General features: G+C 38.5%; 1 protein-coding gene across 2 annotated transcripts in view; it reads left to right on the top strand.

Annotated features, from left to right (window-relative positions):
• The first annotated feature begins 277 nt into the window (after positions 1-277).
• The window catches only part of TFPI (tissue factor pathway inhibitor), a 32,149-nt gene continuing 6,877 nt past the window's right edge, over positions 278-25,549 (top strand). The window contains exons 1-6 of one of the 2 annotated variants that reach the window (XM_058028130.1): positions 278-347; positions 9,908-10,027; positions 17,313-17,513; positions 20,651-20,689; positions 23,946-24,122; positions 25,192-25,389. In XM_058028130.1, the coding sequence (XP_057884113.1) occupies positions 9,913-10,027; positions 17,313-17,513; positions 20,651-20,689; positions 23,946-24,122; positions 25,192-25,389 (730 nt within the window). In that variant the 5' untranslated portion in view covers positions 278-347; positions 9,908-9,912. Of the gene's footprint in view, positions 348-9,907; positions 10,028-17,312; positions 17,514-20,650; positions 20,690-23,933; positions 24,123-25,191; positions 25,390-25,549 lie in introns of both variants that reach the window. The other variant, XM_058028129.1, reaches the window with a different exon arrangement.

Below are 25,549 nucleotides of genomic sequence, written 5' to 3'. Positions count from 1 at the left end.
CAGAGGGTTCAGCGACTGAACCATCCCACAGCCCCTCACTCAGTCAAGGCGCGTCTCGCTGCAGCCCGTGGTGTTTGGCAGCAGCTCTCCCAGCCCCGGGCAGAGGGAGCATTCCCGCCGCTCCTGCCCGGGGATCGCTGCCTGCTGCCGGGGCCAGCCCGTGTCGGAGCTGCGGTTCCACACCGAGCAATCCATCCCCGGCAGCAGCAGGCAGATATCAGTCAGCTCGCAGCCCTCCCTGTGCAGCTCCACGCCACACCCCTCCCACGCGGATCGCTAGGGGAGGATCGCATTCAGCTCTGATTCAGGAATTCCCTCTTTCTTCAAGAGCTGTTGCTAGGAGTTGGGTGAGTACTTTGCAACAGACTTTCGGTTTTAACGCAGTAATTCTTTTCCCTTTAGCTGCCGAAAGCAGTCTCGGCTGGTGGCTTTTCGTTACATGCAGTAGTCAGAAGTTTAGATTCAAAGTCCAGCAGAGTGCTGCAAAAAGGGAGAGACTTCTTTTCCTCTCCAGATTTTAAACAGCAGAACAATGAACGATTGCACGATTAATACAACTGCCATTTGATTGCCATAATCTCAGTCTCAGGTACTTTAAGCTCTAAATCAGTTCTTGGAAAGGAAGCTGTCTTAAAGCTGAATAAGTTAATTCTGATCAATAGCTGGAGTTTGAAGAAAAGCTCTTGCTTTTTTACAGTGGATGCAAGAGAGGCTCGATCCAGAGTAGTCTGCCAGGCTGCTTCAAATCAGCCTGAGGCAACTAACTTCTGAAGCAATTCATGTTTTGAGAAGTACAGGAAGATTTTAGGACAATCAAATAAAGCTGTTAAGACAGAAGCCAATTTCACTCACTGTATATTTGAAATGTACCAGAAACTAGTGAATGAGGCGTCCAGTTGTTTCAGTATAACAAACACATTCTGCACTCCAAAAAACCAGAATGTTTTTGGTGACTTCTGTAATATTTTACTCAGAACAATTGATGTAAACTTCATTTTTAGTAACTTTGTAAAACAAAGAAGTGATTCTAGCCTGTGTTTTGAAATATTGCTAGAATTGGCTAATATGTTAAAAAAAACGCAATTTTAATGAAGAAAAAGCCCATAACAATGGGAAATGAGAGGCAGGGAGAAAAACAGCAATTTGTTTTGGGGGAGGAGTGTGTGTATGGTCAGTCTGACTCAGTGCTCCAGGAATTAGCCATGAAAGTGTCATGGGAAACATGTAAAGATATGAACCTTCCTTCCTGAGTGTCTTATGGGCAGACACAGGAAATGCAGCTGTCAGTGCAGATAGGGACAGCAAGGGCGTGCTGGAGGAATTGCCAGGCACCTACTTGGGCAAAGCTGTCAGCCTTTGCCCTTTGGAACCTTCTGCCCATGATTTAATTTCACTAGGAGACATTTATTACTGTCTGTGAGGGCAGCAAGTATCTGTATCCACCGCAGATTCCCCTGAATTATTCTTTAAGCTGAATTTCAGAATTATGATCAAGTTTACTTTGGAGGTAGTGCACACAGAACAGTGCTGAGGAGGTAAAGGTGATTAAAGCACATCCTGCTCTGGCCTTTTCCCCTGTCAGATTTCCCCAAGTGAAATGGTTCATTAAAAAGCAGCCATGGGGCCAATTGCTCGATGAATCCATTTATTTGAAAATTTTATTACTTTTATGCCAGAGAGTCACAGAGTGCCCTTTAAATTGCCTTTCAGTAATCTGTGTGTTTGTCCTCCCATTGTACATTACCAAGTTTGTAATTTTTGGGTTTTAAAGCATTTCAGCTCTCTGGTGTAGCTATGTGACATTTAAGGAGCATTAACTTTTTAATGCAGTGCCCACTAATATTGCTCATGAAAACTTAATTGCTATTCATTTAGTAATATTCTAAATGCTGAATTAGAGTTTTATGTTTCTGACTAAGGACAGATAGAAATTTAATGACATTGAGTTTGTCTATCCCTAATCTCATTGGAGAGTAACTTTGAAAGCCCCGTGGTAAAACTTTGACTCTTTGGTGTGTATTTTAGATCTAAAGGGAAGTGAGGGGCAGCATTTAAAAAGGAGGCAGTTTTCTAGGAAGAGGAAATGTCAATAAATAGAAGGAAAAGTGATCTTAGAAACAAAGCAAGGGTGTAAAAGAAGGAGCATCCTAGCAGACTCAGAACTTGTCCAGATCCACAGTTAGAGAAGGAGAATTCCTCAGCTCCAGTTCTGCCTGCAAGGACTGTTTGTTTCTCAAATAACTCTTCCAAGTGCATAAACAGAAGTAGACACTGGTACCCAGATGTTCACCTGCATGGGGACACTGATATTCTTTATGCTATTCTGATTCTGTGCATCTTGGATCACTTTTAGGGCACAGAACATAGACTTTTCCCACTGATATATCAGTGGGATTAGGATTGTTTGTGAAAAAAACCCAATCTCCTCTGGGGAAAAAACATACTGTTACACAATCTTTCACATTCTGGAAAGTTGCTTTAATATCTACATTTACTTTAAAAAGGTGATTCGGGCAGTAATTTTAGCTTGCATTGTAAAATAAGGCGGTATCTGCTTTAAGGGTTTTTTACTTTCATGATTTTGCTGTCATTCAGTTCATTCTGAGAATGTCTGCCAGAAGGACTCAAAGCATTTGCATAGGAAAAAGAAAATAAATTTAAAATTAAAAAAAGGAATATTAGTAGAACTTAGTAGCATTGAGTTTTACATGACTGTCATATCTCAACTGTTGAGCAAAGTGTTTAAAATCTGTTAAATTCCAGTAGTTACTGGTGTTGTTTGTTTGGGCTGCATTCTGAACAGACATTTTCCCTCTAGAGAATCAGGAGAGGCTGATGGGCTCTTACCTATCTGCAGTTGTTCTTCACACTGAAATCAGAGAAAACTGTTTTTAAGAACAGGGACAAATTACTCGCTTCTCTTTTTCTCTTATGAAACCAGTTTAACTTAACAATGGGGACATAGTACCCCTGGGGACAGAATGAAGCAAAACCATATGGAGAATTGTATAATTCCTTTCCCCTCGTAGTTACTTCACAGCCAAATAGATTTATTTTAATCCTTTTCATTTTCTCTCACAACTCTTTGTTCAGTTTCTTAATTACTTCCTGTGCTGTTAATACAGATATTTATTTCCCATCCCTAGTATTGCTGCCACCTTCCCTGATGAATAACTGAATAAAGCTCTGAATCAGGTAATTAGAGTTACAGTTTAGTAAGAAATTAAAACTAGGCTTGCTGTAGGGTATGAGTTGTATCACAAGAAAGTTCAATTTTCTTTCAGAAAATTGAACCTTCCTTCAGAAAACAAAGCATTCCAAGAGAACTAATTTTAATGTAGCTACATTGAAAAGAGTAGTTGCAGCAAGTAAGTTAGAAATACAGATTTTATGTAAAGGAAGTGCTCAATTGGTGTTGTTTTTATGAACTTCAAGAAAATATTGGCATTTGCTTTGTGTCCAGAGGTGGGAGATGAAGGGAATACAATCCTTTTTTTCTATGGCATTGTTATTTCATGTTGGTTTAAAATGGCTGTAGGATGATAATCTGAGGCAGTCTGAGTCCTGGGTGATTCCCACTGAAGGCAGTTTCAGCATTTCTAACCTGTGTGACCATCACAAATCCACTGCAGGAAAAGTGGCTGTGGTGACTCCAGCTGGGAAGCCAGACCAGGTGAGCTCAACTTGCCCGACAGAGCAGGGAAATTTGTGTTTTGAACCTCTGTATGTGTGAAAATGTGATTGATGTGATGGTGAGGTTACAAAAAGTGAATGGGTATGACCAAAACCAGCCTTAAGAGGCATCACTGGGGCAGCAGTTTGCTCCTGTGCCTGCCTGTGTTATTTTCAGCACCTGAGCGTGTGCAAACGGGAAATTACACACCACTGGATCACCTATGTATAATATAGTGCTGAAATTTCTCTCCCCACTAGAAAAGCAGGTTGTGCTAAGTTAATTGAAGTCTAAATTCACTTCTGTTTATCCATAAGGACAGCTGAGGCTTGAACACATGGGCTGGACTTTTCCAGTCCAAACTGCTAGGAAAAAAACTTTATAGCACTTAGGTGTAACTAATATTGCTGCTTGTTTGTTTTGCTAGTGGATCCTGTGCTCTGGAGTGGTTTTTATTAGGATACTGAAAGCATTCCCTGTTTGAAAATAAGATGGCCAATATTTTTGCTACCAACGGGTAGTTTATGTCTGAGCAGTTCAGGCCTGAGTGTAGTGGGGTTTTTTTTGTTTATTAAGATTTATGAAATTATGTAAACAAGTTGTTCACTTTATTCCACATGTAAAAATATTTTGATAGGAGCAAAGGATTTCTTTTCCCTGTTGAAAGCTATATCAACATGAAAATGAGATAGTTATGTGATTTGCTGCAGACAGACCCAGTGGTCCTGTGAAAAGTGCAGTTATTTTAATAAATCAGTCTTAATTTCAGAAGTTGTAATTTGCTTTGACTCTTGCATCAGGTGCTTGGTGAGGGAGTTAGGAAAATTGTTTGGAGCCTTCTGCAGCCGTGGCTTACTGTCACTGCAGCTCTAGTTGATTATATGCAGATCCCTGCTCTTGGGCCATGGGTACCATGGATGGGGCACCTGACTGAGCCAGGCAAGGAGGAGAACTCAGGGGAGGAGGAGTTTAGGGTCTGCAGCTGTGTCACACCAGAAGGTGAGTGGAGACAGGATGGTAGAGGTACTTAGTGCTGGATGTGAACAGACCAGCAGAAGGGAAAAATAGGCCCTGGATCTAAGCTGGGAAAATGGAAAACAGTTTTAAAGCAAGAGTGAAAGAAGCTAACACGGAAAATGAAAAAGCAAGACGTCCACAGGCATATAAGAAAGAAGGGACTTCTTGTGCTGGGTTTATTAATTAACTTATTTTTTTATATTTCCATTTTAAAATATGACAAGGTTTTTACTTTCAATTATTTTATCACCTGTTCTTGAAAAGCAGCATTTATGACCTTCATAAAAGCAGAAAGAAGGTGAGAATTTAAATCTGAATTAGTGACATCAGGTTATACATCTTTTTAGCATAAAAGCTAATAAAAACATTAGTTTTTTCCAAATTTTCTTCATACTTCCCAGTTTGCACTTCACTTTCCAGGTCTCACTAGGTAATTTCAGAGACTGGAATAGTGCAGCAGCAAAGCATTTAAGCTAAATGGTGAAAGGTAGGTAACCAACCAAAATTCTCTTTCCTGATAAGAAGGAATTTGAAGTCCTTGGAGGAAGCAGATGGAGTTCCTTGTCCCAGGACTGACACAGGCTGAAAGCTGCCACAGCAGGGCACAGAAAAAAGGAAATAATTTGAGATGGGAGTGGGATTTAAATAGGTTTGCTTTCAGTCAGTAATGTTTGCATGCTCATGATTCACAGTGCACTGCCTGAATTTATAAAGCTGCTGTGCCAGCTCAAGGCTCTGGTGGCAGTCAGTTAAATTGACAGCTCATCACTGACTCAGGTACCACCACCAGAACAGAGGTGGTGGAATTCCTGCTCACCCCACTCTTCATATTTACAGCTGAGGGAATGAGAAAACAGCTCCAGACCAGCACATGTAATAAAATAATATTAAAGGGAACACTGACTCTGCCAGCTGGGAGACAATGCTGCAGATGAGACTAATGAAACCTGTGTCACATGAGTCCTAGGAGGCCGTGCAAGATATCACAGGGCAAAGACAATGCCTCTGAACTGCAGTGAACTGAAAAGGTCTGCTTTTATATCACAAGTGCTATAATCCTGTCTAGTTAGGCCTTTTAATCCTTCATTTTAGGCTGTGCTGAAATGGACCTCTGGCCATGCACATCCTACCTTCTGCTATTAATTCCTCTACTTAATTACATCCTCTGCCTTTTTGTGTGTGTTTCTGTTTCCTGGGCTGTCAGTGTGAATGAGTCACTTTTACCATCATTGCAATGTCACTTTAGGCCTTTTTCTAAGGATGTTTTTTTTTGGCTACTATGGGAAATGCTAGTTTTATTTTTCTTTTTCCAGTTAGTCTGTTAGAGATAAATGCCACTCTGGAAAAAAAAAAAAAAAAGCTTGTGACTAAACATTCAGGGAACTACAGAAATTGGTGTTGAAGAGAGTGCTTGGTTAAAAAAAAAAAAAAAAAGTCCTGTCTCCAAAGGCTGCAATGGACAAGATGCTGGGTTTTATACTTTTCTGGTTTTGGTAATAAACATCTTGAGATCTTCCTTCTATTTTTGTTTTGGGTGTCAGGAGGAAAAGTCTTGGCTATAAGGCCAGGTAGTGAGGATCTGTTATTGGGAGCTTCCTTGATTGTGGTCTGCCTTGGCTACCTGTGTTTCAGCCTGAGGGAAGCTAATGGCACTAAATGAAAGCATTTAATTAAATCAGTAAATAAATCAGTGCCAATTATTATCCACAGACCTTTGATCTCCTTTGTCAAGTAAAATTCTTGTTGTCTGTTATAAAATGTCTCATTAAAAGGGGAAGGAGTTTGGGAGCAGTAGAATGCCAGTTCCTTAGGAATTGTCTGTATGAAATATACACTAATGACATGATGATGTAGAATATTAATGCTGGACTGATACCTGGCTGTCCTAAGCTGGAATCCTTCTGGAGGAAAAGGCTTTATTTACTCTCAGAAGTTTTCAGAATGTGGCTGAAATAATCAGAGAGTTAAACATGACCTCTTTAAAATGGAAACATTTCCTATTTTTCTCATGACACACAGTTTTTCACCATTGTGTGCATTTGACATTTTACTGAGCCAAATATCATAGTTTAAGTATTTTGAATTTTTCACTCCATACAAATACAGCAACAAAAAAAAATCAGAGTGCTTTAAAAAAAAAAAAATTACACTAGTATCATAAGAGGCTTACAGCTTTAAAGTTCTGTTACTGGGCAGCTGAACATCCAGTCAGAAAACCTGGACTTTTTCTAGAGGGTTTGGGTTTTAATTGAAAATCCAGTGCCAAGTACACTTTGATCTGGGATTTCATCCTTCCTTCAGGAATAATAAGAAATAATTAGACTACGGAAGGATTTAAGCATTTTATGACCAAAACCTTCGCCCCGCTCATCCCACCTCCACCCAAAGCTGACCCAATGTTCTGGGACTGTGTGAGCTCCTGGGAAGGGCAGCAGGAAGATGAAGGAGGTTGTGTTTGCTCAGGAGGCCTGGCAGCAAGGCAGATAGGCTGCTGCACAGCCTGCATTGTTCCTGTTGGGAACTGGCCCAAGCACGGGGATGCCCAGCTTTTGACACACTTTGACCCTTCCTTTTAAGGGAAATGTAGGAGTTGAGTGGAAGAATAGAAATGCTGTATCCTGGGAAGGGTTTTGTTCTCTGTACAAATGCAGTAATTTGTCCTCATAAACACACAGTGACAGCGCTGTATGGTAGCTCACGATACACACAATTCTATTTCCAAATGGAAAAGAAAATAGGAACTTATTAAGGATTTCCACTTCTGCCTGATAGCCTCTCTTCTGCTTGGGGAAAAGCTTTTGAGAATATGGGATAAATCGCTAAAAACCGATTGCTACATTTTGCAATCTAAATCTATACTCTGCGGATTCCTGGAAGAAGGAACCAAAGCTTCAGCTTAAGTGATAAAAACCCAAATTGAAATAGAGTTTTGCTGAAATAGTGAGAGTTTTGATGGTATGTTTGGAAAAACTCAAACATGGAAAATGAGGGCTCAGGGACAAACATGGGATTAATCCATTAATCTATTAATCAGCAACTTCCTTTATGAAGAGCCACAAGTGGGCCAATGATTACTTCTAAGGAAAACAATTTGCTAGAAATTTCTCTTTCCCATGTAATTCAAAAACTATAAATGTATTTTGTAATTTTTTATTCCAGTGACTTCACTGGAACCAGGCAGTTTGAAAGTTATTGCTTTATATCTAAGTATCCAATCTGAATATTTGGTGGTATTTTTGCTCTAAGTGAGCCTAGACAATGTCAAATGATCATCAGAATTTTTATATTGTAATGATAATTGTCTGCGCAGTTCTTTGAGTTTTTTTACTTAATGTTTCTCTCCATATCATCTTTATTAGTTGTGGATTTATTTTAATTTCAGCTGATATCAAACTAACATCACAAATCAGACATCTCTCAAATCACAAAGACAGTCTGGGACAACTTCAGGTTACCATGTACAGAGTGGTTGTCTATTTTGTATTACAAAACTGTATATAAGGGATTGTAAAACTGGAGTTCCAGTTAGAATTATGATAAAGGATGCTATTTCTATTTCTTTGAAAAATACTCTAGCTCTTGCTCATTTTTTCCATTTAGGGATATTTCAAAACTTGTGCATTGGTTTCTAATCCAAGAGAAGTTGTTCTATCTCTGCTAGAAAGCAATAATTTCCAAATCTGTTTGCAGAGTTAAAGAATAGTATTTGAGGAAAGATTTTGAAATCATGATTAAAAGCACAAAATGAGATCTGTATTAGTTTGCAAAATGTTTTGCCAAACTATGTGTGGATAAAGCCTTTTAATTGTTCCTGTAGAAATTAGGCTTAATAATTGGGTCTAGAAGGAATCAAAGACATGCAAGTTTTTGTTTGTTTTGGCAGGAATGCATTATGATGTGGAATTTACCATGGTCATATTTTCTGGCTAAAAAAGAAATTCCTTTAAAACCAAAACTTTTGTTCCATTATAAAAAAGGAAGAACTCTCAGTAGTTTTCCCTACATTATATACTGAAGCCTTCTAAAGGGCATTGTCAAATTTAAAAATTACCTAAATAGTGCTGCTCATGATTTCACCAAGAGTTGTTTTTAAGAATTAATTTCCTTTTTATGATATGCTGCAAGCTGGGAAAACACTGAGTATGCAGAGGAAAAAATTGCAAAGTTTTCTAGAGAGAAATGAGAATTGTGGCTTTGATTTGGTGAAGACCATGCTGTCTTCACAGGCATGTTAACAAAAGCACTCAAGACCAAAGAGTGTCTGAAGGTTAGAAACTTCCTAGTCCTTTGATTTTAACTTTTTTTTACTTAATTAACATAGCAAAAAGAAATTTAGTACTGTACTTTAAGAGAAGAGGGTAGGGAACTCCCTTCTATTCCCTATCATGAATAGGGAATTAATCTGTTGGTAACAAAGAAGATATTTGGTCTATTTTCTGATTAAAATCCAGAGATCCTTAAGGAACTTTTAGTTAGTTGGAAAATATGTGTTTCTAAAAAAGTTAAAGCAAAAGTTTTCTGGAGTTAATTTCATGTGTGCGTGCATAACCTCATGTTTAGCAACCTGAACATGCCAGCTGCCACGGAATAAAAGCATTTTTCTTCTGTCAATGATTGCACTGCTTCAAAGTGAAAAATAATAGCTCTGAACTTAAGTTCAGAGGTGAAGTTCTCAGTATTAAAGAGATGCACAAGATAGAAAATCCTGCTGAAGGCGCTGAAGCCTGTACTGCAAAAATTTCACTGATTCCTCTGAAATGGTATTTAGTAATTTGGGAGCTTGCTAATTATGAAATGATTAAACATTTGCTTGAAGATGTTGTGGTAATGAATCTAGGTTCTGCAGATGGAGTAAAACTTGGAACGATTTGACTTGGCGAGCAATGCTAATTGTGCAATTGGCATCAGGACATTAAAAGTACCAAGTGTTACATTTTCTGTCATGATGTGTTCCAGGAGGTGATTTCAGTTGGGGCTTAGATTGAAAGCAGTAGCAGTGCCTCTAACCTGGACTGGCGCTGGGACAGGAGACTTGCAATCCTTGTCTTGTGTTTCATTGTGCTTGCAAGAGGTTTATACTAAAAGAGCTCACATTATCTCCAAAGCTCCCAGTTTGTCTGTCTGCCCACAGGGCTGTGCACTGCCCTGCTACTAACTTTTGCAGAATGCTCAAGGAATCTGACTGAATTTGTCAATTCTCACTTTTATGTTACGCAGGAGAAATGAAGGGAAGAAAGAAGGGACGTTCCTCACCTTCACCCTTGATCTTGCTGCTCTTCTGTATCGCCGGGCATGCAACTGCTGAGCTGGATGGCAGCAAAGAAGAGCATGTTGTGGGTAAGAGATCCTAGAAAACACCTAAAACTCAACCAACAAAACCCAAACACTCAAACAACAATGCCCACTATGTTAAAGTGCACTACAGATGTAATTCTGTACTTGAGAACTTTTGTGGGAAACGTTTGAAATTGGTACCAAGTTAAAAATGGTGTATAACTAGGAGGGATGCTTATAATTATCTATTAAGCTTTAGCAAAATTGCCTTCTGCTGGGGCTTCTGTTTACCAAGCTTTTTGGAACATCTAATCTTAATCAAACACTGGGTTAGATGTCAAGATGATTCCTTTAAAACTCTGCTTTAGCAGCATGGAAAAGTTCAACGTTCAGGCAAGGAAACATAGAGCTGGTTACTCAGGCTTTATTTCCTCACATAGAAAAAGCAAAAATATGATTAATACCATTGTAGATTGATGTTGCTCTGTTCCATGCACAGATCTCTTGAGTCACAGTTAACTTGCAAAGTTGGATTTAAAGATGCTACAATTACTGTCCTGGTAGTTTTTTGGGGCCTTAACCGAAGGTCTTTGTATTGCCCAAAGGATTTGATATCACTGAATAAATAAAGGAGTTGGACTTGATCCTTGTTAATCCCTTCCAGCTCTGGATATTCTACAATTCTATGATTAAAAACTCACCAGTCGAAAATTTTTGCTAGAAAAGCAGTGTGACTGTTAGAAATGGGGAGGTTCTTGATTTTTCACCATGGTAAGATCATTGTTTACTTCACTGAAATTAAGATCTCTCAGAATTCTAGACTGGATATCATTGTGAAGGGTATTTCAATTTGTTCCCAAACAATTCTGAGAAAGATGAGGGAAACATACTCTGCTGAGGCCACACTAAAATATTCCTTTTTCCTTTGAGGAAGTGACTTGAAACTGTGATCACTTCCCTAAGCTGCAGAGGATTCTGGAGTGGATGCTTTTGTTTGATAAGTCTGATTTTGAAGCGCAAATGAAAGTGAAGCTAAGGGGAACCTTTTTTGCTATTTTTTGTCCTATTTCCATCCAGATTATTTCTCTCTATCAGACTTTTGCAGCAGTGTTCTTTGAGCCAGAAATAGTAGTTGTGCACAGTCATGGCTATACTAAGATAGGACCGTGTCACAATTAGTCACTACAATTTAATGTATTTGCTGTTCCAGGTGAAGTGTATGACTAGAATGGCTGTGTAGTAAAGACTGGTTCACGCAGAACAAACTTGTTTCCCTTAAACTCTGAAGTACAAAAATGCCCTTTTTGTTTGAGGGCAAAGCCACATTTATCTTTGCCCCACAACTCTTAGTGCTGTATAAATTCTTAGCCAATCTTGCAGGTCGTGAAGGCCAAACCAGCTTGCACATTTTGTCACCATAACAAGAAATCTGATGGCTTAATTTTTTTCCTCTATTTTCTTTGTTTATAAAAGAAAATAAGTAAATAATCTCAAGGAAATTAAATAGTCATTTTACTGGGGATTATTTTTTCAATGGTTATTTTGCAACTGGTTACTTAGGATTATGTGACCACTAACTGATTTAGCAAGAGAAACAATTCTGAACTTCTGGCTTTAATTCTGAAATAAAAATCCATCAGATGTGAGGTTTAGATATTAAACTAGGATCCTGTTTTTGTGACTACTGAGGACTCAGTTGTAGTGTTTATAATAAAAAAGCTTTTGCTGTACTGTTTTCACTAAATATTTAGATTGTTGTTAATTAAAATTTTATTTGTGGTTTCTCAAGATTTAACTTCTGGACTCAGACTTTACATGTCGAAATTTTGTGGGCTGCAATATCATTGATAACATTTGTTTTTGATGTTAGATGATTATAAAGCAATGACATTTTACCCCAGCATTCCATAAATTTCAGGTATTAAAGGATAAAATTAATTCTGTGCATCCATTGTTTTTAATGTCATACTTTTGGATCACATTGAGTATAAGTGCTTTGTGAATTTAAGAAGTGGGCTTTTGTCTATTTTAATCACAGTAATAATCAAGATTGCAGGGTCAAGCCCAATGTCATAAAAATATTTTTAATTTGTTCTCTTCCAGCAAAATCTGTCATTTTTTCCATCAATAGATAAGTGTAATAACAAAAATGAAAGGTATAAAAATAACCAGGTTATGCATATTGTTCATCAATCCCTTATGTGGTAGGCAGCACTGCAGCTGATGTTCCAAAGCCTGAAGAAAATGACTCACAAATTGAATGTGCTTTTTATTCATATGTGAAAGCTTGCCAAGAATAAATGTGCCTGCCTATAAAAAAATGTAGGAAACACAGGGTAGGAAGAGCACTGAACAGTGTGTGGGTGGGAAGCTGTCAAACTGACAAAGATGGAGAGAAAAGAAACAGCTATTCATCGGTGACAAGGTGCTTAGTATTGATACCACTTATCAAAGGGAGACATTGCCAAGGAAGGCTGGAAAGATGACAGCATATCTTTATAATTAAGGAAAACCATGGAAATTCTTATAAAGTTAAGAAGACATAACCTAAGCAAACTAAAACAAAGTATTTTTACATAAAAATTCAGAAATACTTGTGATCCTTTTTCTCCCAATTCATATCTCTCTGTTCTGAAAAGCAGCTCCTCCATAACGATGACCTTTCATATTTATTGTGCTTCAGGTGCAGTATAGAAATCAGTTCATTTTCCTAATTACAGGGAAGTCTTTTTATCAAGCAGCCATGCAGGTTATCCACAAGAGTCTGAAAACCAAATTAGAGTCTTTTGTTATGCCTATATTCAGAGGAAAGGTTTTGTTTTCACTGGTACTAATGTAAGAGGATTAGAGGCATCATTCCCCACTCCTGCTTTTGTAGCACTGCCCTGCTTTCTAGTGAAGTGATAACAGAGCCTTGCCTGGATCACCTGTGCTCAGGTGAGCATCAGGGCTGCCTGCAGCCTTTTGGAGCTCTCTCAGTGAAATGGCTGCACTGAAATCAGGAGTGGTGTCCCCTTGAGTGGCAAAAGTTGCTGTGAGAGTGACAAAAAAGATGGGAATGGCTGTGCTGTATACAGGAACAGCCCTGGCCCCATCTTGTTTGACAGCTGCAAAAAGCAGGAAGGATGAAGGACTGGAGGAAGAAAGGAGTGGCAAAAAATACCTGCAAGGAGTTCATTCTCATTGTCAGCCATTTCTTGGGCTTTACTTTGGGTCTTAACACAGACTGGGGAGTGCAGTGGCTGTTAAACAGAGCAATGGGTGTTTAGGGCTCACGCAGCTCATGTAAGGAAGCCATTACATTAAAAAGCTTAAAACAAGGGAGAAGAGATTTTGCTGGGTGTTTTTCCAGTTTTAGTATGGCAAATAATAACTTCTGTGTGACAGTGAACATGAGCTGTAATCATTATTTAATGTATTTATAACAAAATGTCTTGGTCTAGGCTAGTACAGTCCTACAATTATACCGGAATTCTTTATATATTTGGACCAGGTGTCTAAATTGGATGAGTAATAAATATCCAGCAGAACTAGATCTAACATGGGAGGCTAAATTATTTTTTTAAAATGACACATGCAATGCGCTATACTTAAGGAGAATTAATGCAATCATAAATACAAGATGGAATATTAATGTTGAAGCACCTGTGTAACAAGGTAGTATTTGCTGTTAAGTCAATGGAAGTTACAGAGCATTACAAAATTAATTCAATGTTAAAGTGATTAGTATTAAAATCAATGTCAAAAGGCAAGTGATTTTGTGTTGGATTAAGGAAGAAACCAAAGGACAATTATTCCACTCTATTTGCCACTAGTAATGTGTCAGGTAGGGGATTATATTCAACTCTCAGCAGCACATTTTACCAGGAATCCAGACCAATAGGAATCATCCAAATAAGAGTTATGAGAGGATTAGAAAGCAAGGCCAACAAACAGATGAGAAGAAAGGAGTTTATTTAGCATGGAGATAATTAAGAGGAGATAAAATCTTCCAATTAAAAGAGAATAGGTAGAGATTTGGGCTACTGAGCTGATGCTGTGAGTGCAGGGCAGCTGCTGCACCACCAAGGCTTCAAGCAGCCAGGGAAGCCACTGAACTTGGAGAGCCCAAAATCAAGCTGGAGAGTATAGGAAACAACCTTCTCTCCTGCAGCAGCCTTGAATTGCAGGACACAGATGGTGAATTGGAAAGTTGAAACTGATTTACCACGTGTATATATATATGGGTTTAAATTATTTTGTCTATGCATGAAGTAAAAATTATTTAGTATATAATGAAGAATATTTAGGCAGCATGTTACCAAAAAAAGGGCTGTCTTACACAAAGAGTAGTGAAATCCTAGGGCTGACTGCTTCAGATTGCTTGGAACTTCACTTGGATGAGAAACTCCATTAACATTCATTCAAGTGTTATCTTCCTCTGTTTCTGCTGAGGAATTTTCACTGACTTTCCTGACAGACATCTTCAGTAAATGTCATATCCTATGCCTTTCACACCTAAAATGTAATAATACTTTGTCCCAGTGTTCAAGAGCAGAGGATGAGTCCTTACACTAAGAATTAATTTTGTCAAGGTATATTCCACAAATGAAACAAGTACAGGCAGATGTGTGTCTGTGGGCAAATACTCCTGCTTGCCTTCTCATCTGCTGCTCTAATCTGAGAAGCAAAGCTAATTTTATATCATCTGTGTGAGTTAAGTGCTCCCAGGTGTAAAATAATGGGGAAGAATTCTTTCACTGTTTCCAGACAGAAGGATGATTCAGTTCCGACCAATCCCTTGGAGAGCTCTTTCTTCAGAGTCACTTGGTTACTGTTTGGACTTGGAGGGTTTGGCCCCTGGGGCTTTGACAGGGTACAGATTTTACTCAAACTATGGCAGCTTTCTAGCATTCCTAGGAACCTGAGTGATTGCCAAGAAGTGTGACACAGTTAGTCATTATGTTCTCAGCAGATGTCAGGACATCTGACAGTGGTTAGCAGCATCCCTGTGACTGCAGGGGAAAGGCCTTAGGAGGTAACCAAAACAATGATTTTGCTCCGTGGGTCTGGTGGGAAGTGGGCTAGGAGTGGAGAGCAGGAAGTTCCCAGGATGAACTCTGCTAAGCCTTTTGTTCATCCTCTTGGTGTAGTTTTGCAACAATGCCTGCATGCTGTTTTTGTTTGGACAGCCCACCACACTGGGGTGGTGCAATGCAGCAAGAAAACGAGCTGACATAACTGTGTGTCTGAAATTTCGGTGGTTAGGAAACCTGGTCAGTTTTCACAACCTCTTGTAGACTGAACTGGGTCACTGGCAGGGGTCACAGAGGGGATCTCATTTCTGGGCGCCAAGAAAATGACGTGTTCATAAACCAGCTGCCAGCCCTCACCCTCACCACATCTGAGTTGGATTGGTTTCTCTGGAGCTCTGAGTGTTTGATTTAACATTTCAGAAGTGAGTTCATAACTTACTGAAAACTTTGGTGTTTTGAAGGCATTTTTTCCCTGGTACTGAGCAGGGGAAATCCAAAATTTCATTTTGCAATGCAGTATCCTCTCAACTTTTTAAGTTGAGCCTTTTTAAGTCCCTTCCAAAGGATTCCCAAGCCTTTTGGAGAACTTTAGAACATTTGAAGTCCAACTTGGCATTTATCATGACTTCTAAGTACCAAATCTTTGTGGGCTCTGGAAGACCCAGCTAATGAATTCTGGAATCTTGTTTATCAAATCTAACATCTCTTATAATTATTTTTTCATCAGTATTTCCTATTGTACGGTCTTCAGTAATATTTTCAAATCTATTATACCCAGCTTCAAAATCCGAAAACGTGTTTTCAGCAATATGGCATAAGTCACAAACTATTTTGGGGAACATTTAAATATAATTTTTAATTAGTCCTTTTTATATGTATTTTAACACCAAATGGTCTACTTTTGGAAAATTTGATTGTGTGTTATGATTGTTCTGCTGGTAGTAATCATGTAATAGAGGTTGTTAGTTTTTCAAGGACTTAAATGCTATTCTTTAAAAGATTTTAGTGCTGAAATTTGTTTCTTTTCTGTAAGTTTGATAGTTATAATCAAATGGAATAAAATAAGTAAACTTCCATGGACCTCAGTACTTCTAAGGATTTATCACAGCTCTTAGAATTTAATTCAAGAATTGTATAATAAGGTCAATTTTAGATGCTAAAATTAGATATCCACAGAGCAGGTGGGTCGTAAGTACACAAGTTCCCTTTTCACCATGTCATAAGCCTGATTTTTGTGGATTCTTTTAATTAACACCGGAAAGTTAAACTAGTAATAGTAGGAATCTGTAATGATTATGATATCATGTAAACTCTTCTCCTCTTCCTTGTTTTATTCTCCTTCCTGGTGCACTGCAAAGAGCACAGACAGATATGTTTGCATGTATGTTTGGAGACATCAATGTTCTAATTAGCTGTAGGAGAATGAATGAAGAACCTTAGGTCTGTTCTGGCTCCTATGGCAAGCCCACAAAGCTCTGCAAAGCTTTCAAAACCCTCTAGGATAAAATACTGTCTTGGAAAAGCAAAACAGAAAAAAGCAAAAAAAAATGTAGTAAACCATATGTTTGTAAGGGAACGGTATCAGGAACTGGATTGTTGGTCAGAATTTCCTTATAGACATTGACAGGGTGAAACTTTGGTAGTGTTCTTCACAATGCCTATGAAAATTTATATAGAACATTCCCTGACTTAATATATATTGAGAGACAGAAATGACACAATTTTAAAGTGTTTTGCCCTGGCTTTCTAGTTGTTTGCTGTTGAAAGCTGTAATGCAAGAACCGTGGGATGAAAGGAAAAGGAGTCCGGTGCCTGTCAGTGGTGCCAGCAGGGTTTGTGTCCCAGAGAAGTGCCATCTGACAGGAGAGGGATGCCCTCTGCAGGCCTCCGGCCATCCCACACTGCTCCCTGGCAGCTCCTTTCCGAGCCAAGTTCTCTGGGAGCAGTGCATGGAAGAGAGCCCAAGGAAACATTTCTGCCCTGGTGGTCTTTGTGTCTTTGTGTGTTTTTGTTATTCAGCGTTGCACCCCAGCTCCTGTGACTCAGGCACGCTCCATGACTGTTTAGAGGTTTGTGATGAGGAGTTGAAGTTTATACTGTGAGCTGTTTTGGTGGGAAATTGAAGCCACACGTTTGAATTGATCGAGTGGAGTCTGTGTTCCAACGCAGATGATGTTTTTCTTTTGACATCTGTTCAGTGTGCTGGGAGCTCTGCAGGCAGATGTTGTGCAGTGCCTCTCTAGCAGAACACAACAAGCAACCTCATCTGGGAGTTACACCATGCAGTGTGCAGCAAACTAACTCAGCTATTCTGCTTCTTCTCTGGGCTCCAGGTGCTGGTTTGCCTCCACTGAAGCTGGTGCACTCCTTCTGTGCCATGAAAGCAGACGAAGGCCCGTGCAAAGCCATCCACATCCGATATTTCTTCAGCATCAAGAGCCGCAAGTGCGAGGTGTTTGAGTATGGTGGATGCCATGGCAATGAGAACAACTTCCTGACGCTGGAGGAATGCCAGGAGAAGTGTGTGCCAAAAGGCCAGTACCCATGCTCTCACCCTCCTACCAAGCCTTCGTTTCCAGCTGTTATTTCTCATTCACAAACCACTTGAATTTGGGGAGTAGAAGCCCTCCTCGGTTCCTATTATGACAGAAATACGATTCCTCTAATTATGTTCCCAAGTAGGTTGTAGTCATCTGAATTATTTTACGTGGTGTGGAAAGACAGGTAGGTTTTGTAGTGTACCTCTGGAATAGAGACACCAGGGCAAAGAATCTTATTTTCTAGCTAGAACCTTGTTTTGGATGAGTTCTTAAGTGAAATTGATTCTGAGACTGGGTAAAACTGGTGGGTAGCAAACAGGTTCTTTATAGCTTTTGGAATATCTAACCCAGTTTTGTCCTTAAGCAGCTGATAGAAGTTGTCCAAAATTTTGGCTGTCTTCTCTGTTTTAGCATAATTACTACTACAGTAGTAGATAATTCTCATTAAAAATGCCAGTTATGGCTATTTTTCAACTTTGGTTTATTGAATCCTCCTCAGTTAATCATTGGAAAAAAGAAAATGAGATCTAACATATGATACACAGCACAATGTGCACCAAGGGCTTTGTGAATGCTGGTTTTGCTATTGGAATTCATCCTTGTAATTAAGGTTTTTTTTAGTTGAGTTGGAAGGGACCCAGTGTTACTTTGATTCTGACACACATGTTGGATCTGGAAAAGATCTTCTAGACCAAATCCTTTACTGGCATATTTTTGCATAACTCTATAGTATAAAACTGAAAGTTATTTAAAATGAGAACTGGCTTAGTGTCTACATCTTGGTACTCAGCCCATACACTTTTCTGTCTATGAGTAACAGTGATCCAAGACTCTCCTAGAGCTGGATCTGCTTGGAGGAAGAGGAGAAACAAAGGCTCATGATCTCTGTATTCTCTGAGTGGATAAGAGCAGATAAAATTATTTAGTGTTACATGCAGTGTGCTGCAGACCATCAGGCATAAAGCAAAGTAAACCCTTACATTAATCCCTTTTGCTAACATAAAACAGCAAAACTCTGTATAATTCTGTGAATTTTTATTAACTCTAACTCAGTCTGTGCAGTATTGTAGTATATAGTTGCATTCATCTTACTTACATTTCCAGCATTTATTACTGTAGGAGATCACTATTTAGTGACTGTAGAAATGAGAACCGTATTGATAAAAATAAGCTCAAGGGCAGCTATCTAATATATGCAAAAATTCACAATAAATAATGCGATCAGTCAAAGTTTTTGATTTTCAATATTGAGCACAACTGCAAGAATAAATGAGCCAACATGAAGGACTTACCAGATCAGGATAACTTGTTAACAGTTTGGAATCAATAAGCCACCAGGCAGAACTGATTGATGTCAGTACAACAGAGTTGAAAGAGCCCAGCTGTGTTCTGGCCACTCTAAGGCTCTCCAAGACAGTGCTCAGATTCAAGATGAGTACTTCTGAATCAGGCTTCCTAGAAATGAGCTGTATTTTTTGTTTCTTGTGCCCAGTGCTCACAACTTCAGGGAATGAAAAGGTACTTTCTAAGGGGAATTTGCCTATGGGTGTCATCGTTTACTGGATATGAGTATAATCTCAAATGTCATCACTCGCACAAAGACCTTAATTTTCAAGGCCATGAATATAAATTTTAGGCTACATAAGCTTGCTACTGTGAAAATATCTGCTCTGATAAATGGTTCTGGTCATGATAGCAATTCTAATGTCTATTATTTAGAGTGGATCTGCTAAGAAATACACTCTGTTTACAAAAAAGAAACCAACTCAGATGAAGATTTGGATTTTTGACTGAAACCAGAAGCAAAAACCCTGTTGACATGGTACCAGGATTAAGATATTCTAGGCCTGTATAAACTCACAATGAAATTTTCCTTTTCTCTGCCAGAAGAGTGGAGATCACATGCCAAAGTATGATTGCTGATTTTGCCCCGAAGGGGACAGCTGAGTGAGATTAGTGGAACGGCCTGACGTGCGTGTCCGTGTTTAGGTCATGGGTTTAAATGCTGAGGGCCAAGCCTCCTACTAATAGGAAAAGCTGGAAACCTGTTCAAAGAAATGCTACATCACTCTGAAGTGCGTGCCATGCCTTTAATATTTTTTAAAGGGTAACAGCTGCATTGTCCCAGAGGTGGAAGGAAAAATGTGTCATGACAGAATTTCTACCCAATAGATCTGCTTTGAAAATATAACATCAGCACGTTTGCAGAGAAAACTAGGGTAGAATTATGATCCAAAAGGGCAGTAAAGTACAAAACAAGAATTATGAAGCAATGCAAATAAGGTGACTAAGGCAGAGTCCAGAAGCTGCTGGCCACCTTTCTCTCAGCTGTCAAAATATTGTTGGCCTTTCTCAGATCTTGTACGGTCTGCTCTGCCCTTGGACTTCTTTGCAGTTTTATGATTAGACAGTCTTCTACGAGGAGCAGAAGGTTTGTTTTCCATCTCTAAAAAGGAATTTGGGGTTGAATTAAGATACTCAGTTTCTCGAGCTGATACAATAAAACCCAGGCTCCTGCATTAAAAATGACAATAACAACTTCACTGCAGATTGTGCAGGGAGAGAACCATGCAGACCAAGTTTTCATCTACAGCACCCTGGGGATACCTGGGGGTAATTGGCCGGTTGCAGTTAATTAATATCATTAACTGGAGGAGAAAATCTTCACTCAGGCCCTAGATGGCAGAGCAGAGGGAATTGGGTAGGATGAGGGAAGTCCTGCTGTCTCCATCAGCCAGCTCCACAGTATGAGCAGTATCAGTAACTACAGCAGTCAGGTTCTTAGTCTGCTAATTATTCCTCTTTTGAGGAGAGAGATGGCATGATGTAGGACCCTGAATGCAGTAGCAAGAAGGGTAATTTCCCTGTTCAATTCTAAATTGGCATAATTGGATTTCAGTACTTGCTATGCTGACAAGTTTCCAATACAGCAGATCTTCCTATACAAGGGAATTGATGCTTCAGTTCTCTACAATGAGCTTTTGTGCTACTTCCCAAATAAAGAGGAAAAAGAAAAGGAAGAAATTCTGGTTTCTTGCTTCTCATTGCTCACTGTCACTGCTAAACACACTGGTATCACAAGTGAGACTTAACATGTCTGCGTTTGCTAAATACTTTTATTTATCTTGCAGAATTTCCTCAGAAGATGGCATTAGCAAAAAATAAGAAAGGTAATTATATTTACATCATAATTTAAGATTCCTCTACCACAATAAGGAATGTATTTTCTTCTTTTGTTAGCTCAGAACAATACATAATTTATCTTCTAACAAAAACAGCAATGTCAGTTTAAAATGAGTTAGACCAAATCTTCTTCTGTCTTCGTCAAAGAATTTGACGACAGTTGTGGTCACTGAAGATGGTAGCTGCAATCTCTTCTCCACAAAATAAATACATAATTTCTCTTTTTTCTGTAAAAAGAGGAACTCAGCAGAGGTTCAAGCATGGTATAATTAGCCACGATGGGGAGCTCTTATCATGTATTTTGAGAACAAGCTAAATGCTTTCTACTAATGCCTTTTTATTTTTCTAAAAGTAGGGAAAAAATTGCTCTGAAACAGAAGTCTTTAAGCATTGTCTGTGGAGGAGCTACCAGAGGTTAGGGCTACCAGAGGTTAGATGTCCTAATTGCAAATCAAACAGGGGAGCAAGTTATCCATTCCTGAAGGGACAGACTTTTGACAGAACTTTAAATTCCTGATACTCCAAGCTTCCAAAATAGCCAGTGTTAAAGAATTGGGAGTCCCTTACTGGAACACTGTTGGTCTGTTGAGAAAACTGATGTTCCTAATAAGAATAATTCACTTTAACACTCAGAGTAGAGCTTGTGAAAACTTACTGTACCCTTCCCCTTTGCACATTGGAGATTCACCTGGATGGGGCCCACTGTGGGCAGCCAGAGCTCCACAAACACAGACTTGAGTACACTTTTTCACAAGTCAGCTCCTCTTTTTCTGCTTTCTCTCCTTCATCCCTGAATGGGTGTGCACTTGTCAACTTGCAGAAATGCAAACATTTGCACTTACATTTTGAAATAGACTATAATCAAATCACCTATCTTTACAGAATGGTATTTGAAATATTTTCATATGAGATGATGGTTTTCTTTTCCTGTTTTCCTGTCTTTTCTATTCTTAACGTGTTACAAAAAGTCATGATTATATGTGGAAGCTACTAAGGTTGATTTTCCACATATGCTGCAGACTTTGGCACTACTTCTTGTAAGGGCTGACCCTAATTCCCTGCTTTTAATGACAAACCAGAACACATCCTGTAAAATTCAGCCCATGTCTATCATCAGCATTATTGCACATGTACCATTGCATCCACTAATGTAGTTTTGAATATTAAGTCTTTAGAGAAAGATGTGGCATTTAGAAGTAGAGTACTGGTTTGTGTGGTGAGGATTATATTGCCTTCATGAACTTTCTCTTCAAAAGTGGCTATAAAAGTTAGCCATGAGCTCATCTAATTTGGACTTAATTTCATTTGCAAGAACCTGCAAGAACCATTTTAATATAAGGCTATTCTAAATTAAAGACATCCGTTTTTAAGAATCTGTCATAATCCTGTAGCCTACTTTGCACACCCTTATTTTTACCTGCCTTCCTTTTTCAGTTGACATCTATCTAATAATCCCTTTGTGTTATTTCACAGTATTGTGCAAGGTTGGATGAGAGAATTTTTTCTGTAGCTCCTGTTGTCTGTGAGCTCTTAGGAGATGGAACAGATACTCCTGGTGCTGCTCCCTGTCCAGGCTCCTGCCTCACCTCTGTTTCCAGCTGGGAGCACAGCACATGCCTTGCACATATTTCTCAATTTTATTGCTCTGTGTGGGCTTAGCTTTCTGAATTTGTGCACATCAACAGGTGCTGCCTCTGTGTAGTGAGAGGGGTGAAGCGCCTGAACTGTGGATTACACTCACTGGCAGAGCATGACACATTTGTGATGAAGAATCAAAATTAAGCCATTCAGGAATGCTAAAAACAGTTGATTTGGTTGCTTTATTCAAGAATATTTTAGTGATTTAATTTTGCATATGATCTCTGAAAATTATTTTTTGCTGTTCATGAATTATTATAAAAATTGAAATACAGTATATTGCCAATTAATTCTTGGAAAAGCACTTGTGAGCTATTATAATATTTTGTATAAATTCAACATGGGCATCAATAGCCTTTAATAATCATCTTGTTCTAGCAATGAATTTGAATATGTACCTACCTAAAATAGGTGTTATAGGATTAACTTCTTTGCAAGTGGATAACATACTTCTAAAATGTTAGGAATTTCAAAGTAATTGTTATATATATATATATATTTTTTTTTTTTTAATGACTGCTGGCTGCACACCATTTTAGTCTCAATATTTTGTGAATTTTCACAGCTAAGGAAGGCCTTTATATGTTACACCTGCCAGGATTTTCTTATATGATGGTTTAGTAGACTTTTCTCAGCAAGTGAGCTCAGACAAGAATCATATTTCAAAAAAACTATTATCAAGAATCTGAGAATTCCTCTGCATATATTTCTGTATTGTTACCATGATTTTAAGCATACTATTTCAAGAAAAAACTGAATATCGTGAGGAGTTGACTTTTGGGGATTGTCATATGGCTGTGTGTTTTTCTTCCCTGACAAAGGATGTGATATCATGCTGTGATATTCAGTCAAATTATGCAATATTTATTTGTTAACTTTTCCTTGGTTGATATTGTAGTTACTGATTGCAAACTCAGAGCTGGGACTGAATTAATGTAGGATAGCTGCTCTGTCTCCCTGTTTCTGGTATCCTTTTACAAGGATAAACTGAGCTGCTAGATATTTTTTCTATTCTATTTTAAAACGCCTTCCTTTTTTCTTCTATTTGAGCATTGCTTTGTGTTAACATTGAGGGAAATTTAACTTACAAGGATGTATATTTAAGTGTGAGTGATCCAGCTGAGGTTCAGGTCTCCTTTAAAATCAGAGTAAAAACTAATTTTCAACTTAAAACCTCTATGTTTTGGAATTTTAAATGACTCATTAGATGACATTTTTCAAGATATAATTTAGTGGCTACTTGAACAGAGCAATAAATACGCCTATAATGTTCCAGTGTAAATATAAATGATTAAATATAGAATTAAATAAATAATTACTATAATTAAATAATGTAGTATGATACAATATATTTATAATTGTATTTACTAATTATTATAACATTTAGTGCATTTAACAGTTTATTCATATAATTATTCAATTAAATATTATTATCATTAAATCTAGAACAAAAACAAACAAAATAACAGTAGTTATTTTATAGTTGGCCTTTAGCCCAAAGTCACAGGTTTATTTTATAAACTTCCTGCAGATCTGCTGTTGTCTTGGGATGCATTTTAGTTCTTTTATTCTCTCACCCTGTTCATCATTTAGCATTGTTTCTAGGACAGCCTGACTTCTGCTTCCACGCCCAAGAGCCCGGGGTGTGCCGAGGGTATTTTACCAGGTACTTCTACAACAAAGAGACAAAATTGTGTGAGAAATTCAAGTATGGTGGGTGCCTAGGAAACCAGAACAACTTCAGGAGTTTGGAGGAGTGCCAGAAAACCTGCGAAGACAACTGTGAGTTGATGCTTTTAATCACTCTTAGTTTTACTCTTGTATAAAAAACTGGTGTGTTTTGAAGGTATTTTGCATGGAAAAAAGGCAATTTAGGGTGCCCTGAGGTGGCAGTAATTTATATATGAAATTTACATTAATTATACGTATTTTTAAATGAAAGTACCAAAAAGTAAAGTATGGAGTAAAAGATTCATGGGTACAATTTAAGGAATGTTACATGACTCCTACATTTTTACTCTTCTCGCGACGGCTAACCTAAAATCTGCCATTTTTTGGGCTGTATAATACCATTAAACACTTGTGTATGTTTTTAACCCATAGGTCTTCATATACTTTCAAACCAAGTCTTGTAATGACAAGAGGTGCCCATATAGGAATTTTTAACTCACTGTGTATTGCTAGCTTCCCACCAAAGATTCCTGTAACACCTGAGTCCCTTGGGAATGACTTGGCTGTGCAGCTTAGGCTACCAAAGCCACTCAGACTGACCACAGATCAGTCATTTGCTTCCTTGTCCTGCTCATTCCAATGAATTGTTCTACATCAGGACATACAGTGACCTTCAGAGCTCCTCTCCCTTCACCAAATGCTTCATTTTATTCATAATGTGAATACATTTTCCCACCAAGGGCCTCCAGGCCTTTTTATCTTGCTTGTCTCTAGTGGGCCTTTTTCCAGCACTGTTTCATAAGCTGTCATTTTGGCAAGGGGAACTCAAGCTTATTCACACTTAGAGTAGAAAAGACCCACTATATTTCTTTCTAAAGATTTTTTTTTTAATTATAAATATAGAGCCATGTGGATTTTTCCTACTTTTGCTGAAGCATTTCTTCCTGGGCTGTACTCCTCTTTTACCTTCTGGACTAAAAGTTGCAGAATATTCTTTTTCATGGCTTTAGTCTAAAATAACACCTTCATGTACATGTGCATTAACACCCAAGAAGAGAGGGTTGCCAGGGTCTAAATAGATTAAAGCTTTTTATTTTTTTATCTATTGAATCGTTACCGATTTTTGTTTTTTCTTAGCAGTTTTCGCTATTTTTTTAAAATTTAACAAATTTATTGCCAGCTGTTACAGCTGAAGATCATCCCAGCACTGTGAACAGCAGCTCCCCAGCCGCAGAGCATCCCAGCACTGTGAACAGCAGCTCCCCAGCAGCAGAGCATCCCAGCACTGTGAACAGCAGCTCCCCAGCAGCAGAGCATCCCAGCACTGTGAACAGCAGCTCCCCAGCAGAAGCACCCAGCCAGTCTCCTGGGATTTTTGGTAAGAATTTTCTTTTGCTGTTTATAATCAAGCCTTTGATGGTCCTTGGTTTGTCCACTGATTTTTCCCCATTCATTTGTGTATCACTGGAAATATCTGAGCACAGGGAAGTCTTTGACATTAAAGTAGCTTCAGAGCCCCTTTCCTGCCAGCAATACTT

Source organism: Melospiza georgiana, chromosome 7 (assembly GCF_028018845.1).
Source record: "Melospiza georgiana isolate bMelGeo1 chromosome 7, bMelGeo1.pri, whole genome shotgun sequence".
Classification (NCBI taxonomy): Eukaryota; Metazoa; Chordata; class Aves; order Passeriformes; family Passerellidae; genus Melospiza; species Melospiza georgiana.
Note: the sequence above shows the minus strand (reverse complement) of the source record. Positions and strands in the feature narration are given on the sequence as shown.